General features: G+C 37.1%; 1 protein-coding gene across 1 annotated transcript in view; it reads left to right on the top strand.

Moving 5' to 3' along the window:
• The window catches only part of ACVR2B (activin A receptor type 2B), a 111,884-nt gene that overhangs the window by 77,144 nt on the left and 23,211 nt on the right, over positions 1-11,529 (top strand). The window contains exons 2-4 of the mRNA XM_072412574.1: positions 2,132-2,339; positions 4,537-4,634; positions 9,235-9,386. Of these exons, the coding sequence (XP_072268675.1) occupies positions 2,132-2,339; positions 4,537-4,634; positions 9,235-9,386 (458 nt within the window). The remainder of the gene's footprint in view (positions 1-2,131; positions 2,340-4,536; positions 4,635-9,234; positions 9,387-11,529) is intronic.

The raw sequence follows: 11,529 nt of genomic DNA, 5'->3' as shown, positions 1-11,529 counted from the left end.
GTAGGCTTTATGTTATTTGATTGAAGTACAGCTCACTGCTGCCCTCTTTGTGATTTGTATGCCTCCATTGACTGCAGCGTCTTGCTGAGGGCCCCCTCCCTCTGTCTATATTTTGCTGTATTTTTGCCTACAGCAAGGATAACTGAATTTGACCCCAGTAATTGACAGAAATGAAGAGCTGCATAAACAGTGCAAAAAATAGGCAATAATGAGTGAAACACATGTTTCTAACCATAATGGGGGCCATCAGCAATTTTCTTCATCAGCGTTTTCTATATCTTCCTGCACAGATCTAATCAATGGTCCTCTCCAAAAAAACAAAACAGATTTCCACTTTTTAGCATGGTTCGTAGTTTGTATACATAGATGCTACTGTCAGGTTTATGGTAGTATTAGTAAGATTTGTTAATGACTTTATAAAAACATCATCTAGTCTATGGTTGTTTTTATAGAAAAGATGTTTTGGGTTGATATCTGAAAGCCTGTAAATAAAATGTCTGAATAAAGAGAAATAATAGATGCTAACCAAACGCACAAGAATCGCTCCATGTAACAATAATTTCTTTGAAAGAACTATGAAGGTCTGTGAGAAATGCGATTGCCGTAAATGGTTAGATTAATCAATGAACTTTAATTTAATCCAGAAGCAAAACTAAACCCTTGTGTAAGTTCTTATTAAATTGGACCACATTGATCTTTTTCTTTATTATTCCAAATTATTATATTTGAGTGAAGGAATAAACACAGCCTGTGATCTGTTGATCATTTATTATTATGTGTATGGCTGGCAAACTGTATGCATGGCTATGGTTTAGCAGCGGCTGTTTTTATTCATAAACAAATAATACCTGTAGCAGCTTTGTGAATACCCTACTTTTTGCTTAGTCAGTGCACCGAAGCTTCTGGGTAGTTTCAGAATCATCCAGATCTTATTTTACTAGTAAAAGAGAATATCTGGAAGATGTAACTAAATATTATTTTTGGTAAATACTGGTAATCCATTTTTTGTTGGGTTCATGGTAAAGGCGCATGCTCCTGCTTACGAAGTTATTCACCTTTAAAACACCTGTAAGCTGTACAGAAGGCATCTAAGATCAGCATGATAAATCTAGGGGAACATTCAACATATCACTATTTGGTATTGAGTGTAAAACCAGCAGACTAGAAGAACTCAGACTAGCAGAACTGACTTTTCTACACAACCAGGTCACAAGAAGTAATGGTTTAGCTTGGCACCATGTGAGGTCTTCACAGTCAACTAAATGCATTTCATGTTCATTTTCACAGAGTGGGGCCTTTTTATAGATCACATAAATTATACACAGCTGGTTTCCCGTTATCCTGAATTTATCTTTTCAGAGTTTCTCTTTCTGTTACTAATATTGCCTTTAAAATGCACTAAACGAAATCTTTTATAGCCTAGATAACATACTTCATTCATTTGCCTACCAAAGTTTAGACTAAAATATGATATTTAAGGAGCTCATTGCACCCAAATCTGGTATCTTTGATGGACTAAACTATATATATTGTAGACTCTAATGTCTAAAGTTCACACTTCCTACATCAAAAATCTAATTTTACCCATTGCATTTTCCCTAATGTACTGTAAAATCCAGCAAGGTGAGCGAGACTCCTTGTAATGGTTCTGTCACATGGCCAACTTGGTGCAATAATCCCTCCTTTGTTAAATTCCCTAAGAGATAAATGAAGGCTGAAGGCAATCAAACTTTTGGGCTTCGATCCATATCTGAAATATTAGTTTTGCATGGTTTACCCCTTCATGTATAGTTTTAAATATCATTTTGGCACAGTCTTTATTTTTACAGGTTTCATTTCAAAGATCTGAGAAATCACATTACAGAAAAATTTATGTTATGTTTCGCATATAAAAACCTGCACCCGTTCTTTTGAAGGCTTTGCTTTACAAGCTGTAGACCTGGTCTACGGGTCTTTACTTTTTCATTATGCCATTGAAGTACAGATCTGCTTACCCTGGCTGCTGATCTGTAAGAGTTCTTATCTGTGCATTTATGTATAATGTATAGTTCATGTAAGAGAAAGTGTTTGCTATGCAGAGCTTTCCTGAATATAAGGAAAAAGGTCTCTAAGGTTATTTATTGTCACTCAGGCTTTGGGCACAATGAAGAGGACCCCAGGGAGTGCATCTATTACAACATCAACTGGGAGACTGAGAAGACAAACCAGAGTGGTGTGGAGAGGTGTGATGGAGAGAAGGACAAGCGGCTCCATTGCTATGCATCTTGGAGGAATAATTCTGGTTTCATTGAACTTGTGAAGAAAGGATGTTGGTTAGATGATTTCAACTGCTATGACAGGTAAGATACAAGCAAAGACAACAAAGTATATAATTACAAGTGCATTGAAAGTATCTGAATCCCCCCTAGGTGTACCCACACATAGAAGACTAATTTACATACATATATAGCTCCCAATGGAGCAGTTTTAATGAGTTGGAAGGTTGTAGAACTGTGCACAAAATCTTTATTCTTTTCTAATCTTTCCATAACACACAATGTTAGGTCATTCACATATCACCAATAAGTCCAAAGGTGCTTACCACCAACAACTTATACTGCAGTCACAAACGTATATGCTGCCAAAATCTTACATGCTCAGATTTCTATTAGGATCAGTTTAGGAGGAAGCCATTTAATCTACCATCATGTGCTAAGAACATTCCAACTGCAGATATATCATATGTGGAAATCAAAGCCATGACCTAAGCATTACAAAAGAAAGGTGCCAACCTTTTAAAATAAGACCTTTCTTTTTAGAAATCAGGAGGCTCACATTGAAAGCTTCTGTTATCCTTACCAATTGGCTTCCATACTTTCTTCAGGCTCACTGACGGAACAAGAATGAAAATCCGTAAAAATACAATTCTTCATGCACATTTTCATTTTAGATCAAAAACTGAAATTATTAAAGCTATTTGATCAGCATGGCTGCCATGAATTTAGCATTTTTGGTATCTGAGTTTAACAATGGCATCCCCCATGTTTCTCATGAAATATTTACTTCAGCAGCAAAATAACAAAGTAGTAATTTATTAAAACATAATTAAATAGAAACTCCAGGAACTACTGTAATTGTAGATCTTGTGTATAAACCTCAGGCAGCAGCTCTGTAGAATAATGTATTCAGAAATTATTGTAACCCTTTTCAAACTATGATTTACTTCGGTTAACAAAAACAGTAAAACGTTTCCTAAAATACATTTTTCAAGTGGAAACCCTGCAGCTTTGCAGCTTATTATTTTTTGAGGTTTTCCTCCCCCATGAGATTTGCCTTTCCAGGTAATAATTTATTTTTGGTTTTTCTTCTATCTATGCTGCAATGTACCTGACTTTATCAATATATATCTCTGTGTGTCTGACACCCATATACCTGACAGCCGTCCTCCGGTTTCTATCACATAAACATGACATATTCTTGTAGAGTGAGGATTTTTCAGTAAAACGACATTGTCACTCCTTGCACTCGAGGACACATTCATACAGTTTATTAGACACAACCTTAATTTAAACTAGCATGCCTCCCATGTTTAACTACACATGAACACATACACATAAAAATGGATCAAGCTGTGGTTCACTGCAATCAGGCAGAGGGACCGGCTCAAATGTTATTCAGTCTTGATCTCTCACTATAGATTTATTCAGGGCAGGGGACTTGTACCGCCACAAGCAGCATGAGGAAGCGCCTAAAAATGTTTGGCATCTTAAAACTTATCCTGCCCTGAACACCATGGACAATTAGTGTAGGGTATTTGAAGTGTGGTAAATCGGTCGTTAGTTACATGGCCTTAGGTTTCTTGTGCATGTGTATACGTTCCATGAAGATTGTTTTCTGTTTAATTCATCCTACTTTTTACATTGGTGGCTAAAGAACACCCATGTACCTGAAATTTGTATATGCACACCAGAGTTTTGCACTGGAACTCCAATCAGTGGATGGAGATACACAAATCCAATACCAGAATTATAAACCCCCTTTTTTTTGCTTTACTTTAAATGCTCACATTAGATTTTTGTCGCTGGAAACAATCTTTGATTATTTCCAATGACCGAGAGTGGAAGATGAATGAATGAGTACTGTACACAGAGCACCTGTTTTATGGCAAAGGGGAGGACAAGCAAGCGACACCATGCTATGCTTTCCTCCTTTGACTTGGGTGACCACTGTAAGAACGTGAGAAGATTATCGCCCAAGTCAAACGAGTGTACATAGCCTTAGTCTACCAAACAAATATACAATTAGTAAAATATGTTTCACATGTTTTTCATTCTATTAACCTAAATGAACAATTATATTATAGAAAAAATACTCAGTGAGAAGTTGTGATTTGTTTCTAATTTCTTGTGTGCCTTCTTGAGAACACAAGAAAACTGACACACAATGATCTCCTGCTTAGGTTGTTTTTACTGTTATGTGTAGTCCAAAATTTTTGCATCTACTCATTTCTTTGTGATAGTCTTGACACACTAGTGTATTTTCTTATTTTATCTTTAGGCCGCAGTGTGTAGCAAAGGAAGAGAACCCTCAAGTGTTTTTCTGCTGCTGTGATGGCAACTACTGTAATGAGAGGTTTACTCATTTGCCTGATGTCGGTAAGTGTTAAGCTAACAAAAAAAAAAAGTTTGCTGCCTCTAATTGGAAAACTTTTACAATATAATTAAGAATAAACTGAAAGCATCTTGGTTTATACTCGGGTCACACCACTAGATTATGCTAGAACTCATGTAGCGTCTTACAAACTCTTTCTGCCTGAGACGTTATTAGAGTTTGTTGCACATTTCTGATAAATAAAAATCCGATTGTGAAGGAATGACAATAATCCCAGACAATTCTAAATCCACAACACTAAATCTTAATATAAACACCCATTTATTTGCAGCCTAAAAATGATTATTTTCTGGATTATTTATAGCCTTCTATGATAACCCAATAATATAATAAATACTCTGCTACAGAGGAAATATTATTACAATTAGAAAATGTGAGGGAAAGCAAAAGTAGGTAAGTCTCAGAAAAAATATAGCATTCACATGGATTTTTAGGTGCATTGACCACCTGACAAATGTGTTTATACAAAATGAAAGTTTGTATGAAAGTTACGTTGTCTGTATCTGTAAATCAACTGATTCCATCCTCACTAAAGATAACTGCTTCATCTTTGCCCAAATCTACATAAAGGGCAAAATGGCATCTTACTTTATTGCATATAGATGAGAGATAAGGTAGAATTCACATCCTGTCTGAAAGAAAAAGGGTTTCCTTGGCGTATTCCCTTTACTTTTCCTGAAAGAAAAAAAAATAGTGAACAGATGGCACCTTGTCACCAAAGAAAAGCCATTCAATCATTAACTTTTCTATACAGAATCCAAAAGGCTTTCATTATACACGGTGCTGGGGATAGCTCCACATCAGCATTTCTCACACTGTGCCCACAGTGAAAGTGACCTTAACCAAACAAAGGAAAATCTCTCCCATTCAGAGTCCCAGCAATGCGGAATACTATGACCTTTTTTCTAGGAATATAGGGACAGGTTTAGCAAACTTCATTTTTTTTTAATTTAATGTTTACCATGTAAGAAGAAAATTGACTTGGCCCAACTGTTTTCTATGTTTTTTTTCTTGAAAAGAGTCTTAAATTCAGTTCAATGTTAGACATGGAAGAGATCCAGAATTGTCCATTTTGTCAAAATAACAAAAGGGTACATTTAATGGCTAACCGCAGTGGAAATTATTGCAAGCTTTCAAGACACAAATCCCCTACTTCTGGCTGATAAATTAATTGCACAATGTTAAATGTCAATTGTGTAGCTTATTTGTGAATGTATTCTGTTTTATTGCAAAGTCATGCATTTGCGTAAAACTTTTTCTTGTAATTAGGATTTTCATGGGTTGTGAGCAGTAAGGTACTTAAAAGAACAGTATTGCTTTTAAAGAAACCATGCCTTAGAGGACAATACAAAACAAAAAAAGTACCAAAAGACATAGCTATAAAGATTTCTGTTGTAGTAGAGTAACTATAGGTCTATGATGCCTGGTGAAAAGTATGGAAATGGCCACCCTTTCTGTCCCCACTCTTTACAGTGACAATTAGTGCTCCACCTATCTTTGCGCTCCACCTTACTGCCATCATGTCTAATCCTTATTTCCACTTGTGCCGCCTTTGCTGTGGTTGCCCTAAACCCCCTTATGTTCTCTTACAATGTCACTACATTGTGCCCTAAGCAGGGGTTTCTATGATCCTCCAGTATGGGCTGGCGTAGCAGTGATCCTCAGGCATCCCATTTTAGCTATGTGCCACCAATCACAAAGAAAGGCAAGACATGTGAAATAGTCATATTAATAGATATACAGTTACAGTAAATAAGAAAAAACCTGGTTGGATATTATTGACGATCTCTGTAATGGACAGTGTTGTTAATCTAAAGATTGGTTTAGGATATAAAATAGCAGCTTCTTTTTTAGCTTTCTGCACTTAGGTTATGTACACATGTCAGATGATCCTTGCCCGATACGAACGGTTGGGCAAAAATCTGGCATGAGTATAGCAGTCACCCGTAGCTGTTCATGGATCCGTCCTGACGTGTGTACACAACCTTAGTTATATTGAAAGATAAGGCCTTACATGTTTATATAGTGAGCTAACAGATGTGATATATATGCCAATATTTTGTAGCGATCTGATTTCAGATGCCTACATTTAAAAAAATTTCTAATAAAATAAACGTATTCCTTGAACTTGATAGATAGGCTTAGGCGAGCTAATATTCACTAAACCATCTTCAAACGAATACTTAGCCAATCTTCGGCATCTGCAGGAACTTTTCATAGTGACTAGCCCTCTCTCACCAGTTTCATTGTTTAATTAGCCTTCAACAAATATCCATCTCTTTTCCTCTTTGAACGCAGGCATTTTTGTGCCACCGTGGTAAGGGTGAGTTTGGGGTTGTCGAATGATTTACTTTCCAGACTCTCCAAACCCTGTATTTCATTGTTCTGTGCTTTCTATGGATTCAAGGTCCCATGTGTTGGTCTCATGCCAGGGACTCAATGCAGACAGACGTAAATCAGAAGAGTGCAGATTCCTGTTAAGACCCAGCACACACATTCCCTGGGGAGCTTGTTCTGCCCAATGCAGCAGATCACTCAGTGTAAGTGCCAATGTGCTGAGCTTTGTAATCTGGACATTGTTAAAAATATGGAGTAGATGACCTTTATCAGTAATCTGGACATTTTTGAAAATACTGAATGGATGACCTTTAACAGCATTTAAAAAATGCAACAAAACAGAACAAAATCAGATGTAACTAACACTTGGCATGAAACAGCTGTGTAAAGACCACATGTTGAACAGTAAAAGTCATTTTGTATTTTGAATTGTTTGTTTCTTGCTTTAAAATATTTTGTAATTAGTTACAGTTGTATTTGTTTTCCAAAACATTTTGAAATAACCCATTGTTACAATGCTTCTGATTGAATCTATTGTCAGATGATTGCAGCCATTTTTTATTCTTTCCCCAATATTCAGGTCTCAAGAATGCATTCTAAAATATTTACCACACACAGTACAATATTATGTAGTAAAATGATATAGTAAAAAAACAATTGTAAGAACAAATCAGAGATGATGTAAATCAGGTGTTATGAGTGAATCATTATCTACTAACGCCATGCTCTATACTCCAAAGTAATATCATCAAATTAAAATAATGATGAAAATAATGGCATTGTAGTAAAATGGGTAATATTGCTTGAAATTAGTGGTAAGTGAGAGAATACCTCTTATGTTGGTGGTGAGCAGAAATAGGGTTCCTTTTTTTTTGGTGGTAAGTAAGGAATAGGGTCTCTTCACATTGGTGTACAAGCAGGTCCTTTATTGCAGAGGTAACAGACATTGCATAAAAATAAACCTTACCTGTCTGATTGTAAATTTTTAAATCCACTCACCTATTCCCATTCTGTCATTGGCATCACCATCTTCCTCCTTCTTTTCTTCTGGGTTTCGATCTTTGGCCATCATAGAGGGGCATGTGTGTTGGAATTTTTTCATTCTTGGCAGCCACATCCCGGCATTGTATCAGATCAGAGTTTTCCTAATAAAAGGCAGCAAGCCAGCAGGTAAGTGTACTTTATTGCAGAAGGGACATCGCCTGTTCCTTTCTGCAGTAAACAGCTGCCTGATCACAAATTATTTTGTGCAACTATATTCCTGCTTTGAGGGATCTGAGGAGAGGCTGCAGCAGTCTAATGTTGCTTACTTTGCTGAGTGATGTTGGTGCTGGAATGAAGGTACTATCAGATAAGAGATGAATCCTCAACGGCTTAGGAACCCCTAGCAAATTCTAGAACAACCTTACATAAAGAAAGCAGGCCACGGTACAGCTGTTTTTATCAATTAAATGAAAACTGTTTCACCAGCCTTCACAAGCCAGAAGCCATGCCTTCTCTTCTGATGTGTATTGCCCAGGAGTAACAGAAGAGAAAACAGCTTGATAGCTTTTTACTTCTTCAATGTAAGTAATTTAAACCCTACTTAGGTTGCTGTTAAAGGAAACTAAACTCTGGAAAGCTTGCCCAAAGGAAGTGCAGTGGGCAAATACCTAGTTAGCAGTATAGCCTGCAGTCTTTCAAAAGTTGATCTTTCCCTTTACCAACTTACCATTCTTTGTTCTGTGCCCTATCTTTGTGTGGAGGTCACCATCTTCTTAGAGGCAGGCCTTTCCTTCCTCATATTGGAGCCTCCTGAAAGGAGAACAGTGAGCAGCACATGGCTGCTACTGTAGTATGGTTCTTCTAAAATCATCCATGCAGCCAAAATTGACTTGTCGCATTCTGAAACTGTGCAATAATCTGACACAGCCATGGGCTGCTGCATGCAAAAACATGGTTCCCAACTGCTGTCTTTTACTTGAATGGAAGTGGTTGGGAATGCAGTTGAGCCTACGATGGAATACTGCGCTTCACCGCAGGTCTGATATGGCCTAGGTCTTGCTTCAAATCTCCTGTGGATAGAGTAGATACAAGCACTCGTATACAAGAAATCGCACTGCTGTTTATTTTTTTATTTTTTTATTTTTTTCAGTTCCACTTTGATTTGGGCTAGTTTATAATAAAAGAAATATTTAATTCACTCATCAGCAATTTACTTTAACAATATATCAGTTATTCACTTTTTTTATACATTTATCTTTTCAGATCCTGGTTTTGAGGCTCCACCACCAGTGCCCATGTTAAACATTTTGGTGTATGCTCTTCTTCCCATTGCCGGCCTGTCTATGGCCATTTTGCTGGCATTCTGGATGTATCGCCATCGGAAGCCGCCCTATGGTCATGTTGACATTAATGAGGTAAGTGGGGCTCATTGAAACGTCAGGCCCCCCTGTTGTGAAATCATGAACCTTTGGCTGGCATTGAGATCTGTGTCTCCTGTTGAGTCTTACAAGACTGGGAGCAGTGGTTGTTATAGTGTTCTGTATTTCTAATTCAAGAACAGTTGGCAGAAAAAATAATTTGTATTAGAGGAATTAAGATTCTAGATCTAGAAACACATATGCTACAAGCTCAGATTTCCAGCAATCCATAACAGTCAGTGGACCTCATTTTAGTGTAGTACTGCCCATGAAAATGTAACTCCGATTGGTAAGAATTTGTGGGAGCACATTGTTCCTATATTCGCTGTTATTAAATTCTTTAGTTTATTGTTCTACAGGGATGGAATGTGCACAGCAAGGCGGAGGCAATACACACTTTGTGCAGTCCTTGAGCGTGCATGTTTTCTATTTATTGTGCAGTAAATAGGAACAAATAAACAATACTTAAAGCTGTCTGCTTATCTAATAATAATTGTGGTAATAAGTAGCACCATCTGCATGCATCGAACTCCTCAAAATACATTTATAATAAAAAGAAACCTATATGCTGCATATCACATCATACACAGTTCAAAATATAATCAGTCTTTAGAAACTAGCCTAACCATTTCCATTATGCTTGGATTCAACAGTAATCAGAGAATTTATAAAACTTTATCACACCTAATGTTTTGATAGATGTTGGAGAATTAAAGCATATCCAACCCAAGAACACAAGTTATATAATCTTACCAGCCTCACTTGTAGTGGCTACATTAGTTTTCTTTGTTTCAGACTTGCAATATTTTGTTTCTCTGATGATCCTGCTAGTAATTCACTTCCTATGCTCACTCATAATGTTGGATCTATAGATGAGCTGTGTTTCTCCAGGACAGGAACTCCTATCTCATCTAATCCATTACATAAAGTAAAAGGGTTCTGCATTCCTCGGAGATGACTTTGAAGTCATTCAAAGTTAGGAACCTAATATCTATTCACATATGTGCAGCCAAAGGATAACATATGCTATCCTATGCTTTATATATCCAGGGAATTATTTACTTAAGTCACATGAGCCCACTGCTAAAGTAGCCTAATCTGCTCATAACAGGGTCATGTATACCATAAGGGTTTGTATTGATGGACTTTGGGCTTTTGTCAACAGGCAAGTGCAGCTTGCTTTTAGATGCATTTATCTTGCATTTCTGTTCAGTTTAAAATGATTCTGAGATCAGAGTTCACTTGACCTTCTTCTGAGCTACATCAATCTGCATTAAGCAGCTTTTGCATTCCCATTGACTTTTATACAGTGACAGTTGGTTCTGATGTGACCATAAGCCTCTCAACACGGGCTCTAATATCTGACAACTCAGTGTAGGCATTAATAACTCTATTCCAATACTGTGTGGCTGAATAATATAAACTGAATGTACTGAAAGTGAAGCCTAGTCGGCCAAGTTTGAAAGTCAGATCACAGCATGACTTCACCTTTTTTGGTTTTAGGGAAAATTAGCGACAATCTTTTTTCAAGGCTTTGATAACCAGATAAAACTAATGAATTGTGAGCATTGGGATTTTAGGAAGTCTGTTTCCATATGTTTAAAGCCTTGCAGATGATAATGGATAACTGGAGTAAAGTGTAGAGGAGTTACATAGGTTGGCTGGGATCTGGGTGCCTAAATTGGTTTACCATCTGATCAGAAATGTGTTTTTCAATGTGGCATAACGGGCAAATAAAAATGCGGTTTGAAAAAAGAATTTTTCTCAGGTCACACCAATAGATGGGGTGCACTCTCCTGTAAAACCTATAATAAACTCTTGTTATGAGAGATTATTAGTTATTTTTTACATTTTATTCTCTGGTCACACTGCTAGATGGCGTGCAATCTCAAGTAAAGAGTATATTAAACTCTTGTCATTTGAGAAATTATTACTTTGTTACACACTTTACATGAGGACACAGAGCCATCTACTGGTGGCCAACAATCAAGCACAAAAGATCATTTACCGTATTTTTCGGACCATAAGACGCACTTTTTTTCCTCCTAAAGTGGGGGGAAAATCAGGGTGCGTCTTATGGTCCGAATGCAGAGGTACAGGGGCATATTTTTTTACTTACCTGTGTCCCCGCCGGTCCCCG

The sequence above is a fragment of the Pyxicephalus adspersus genome, chromosome 5 (assembly GCF_032062135.1).
Source record: "Pyxicephalus adspersus chromosome 5, UCB_Pads_2.0, whole genome shotgun sequence".
Classification (NCBI taxonomy): Eukaryota; Metazoa; Chordata; class Amphibia; order Anura; family Pyxicephalidae; genus Pyxicephalus; species Pyxicephalus adspersus.
This window is presented reverse-complemented; position numbering and strand designations above follow the sequence as displayed.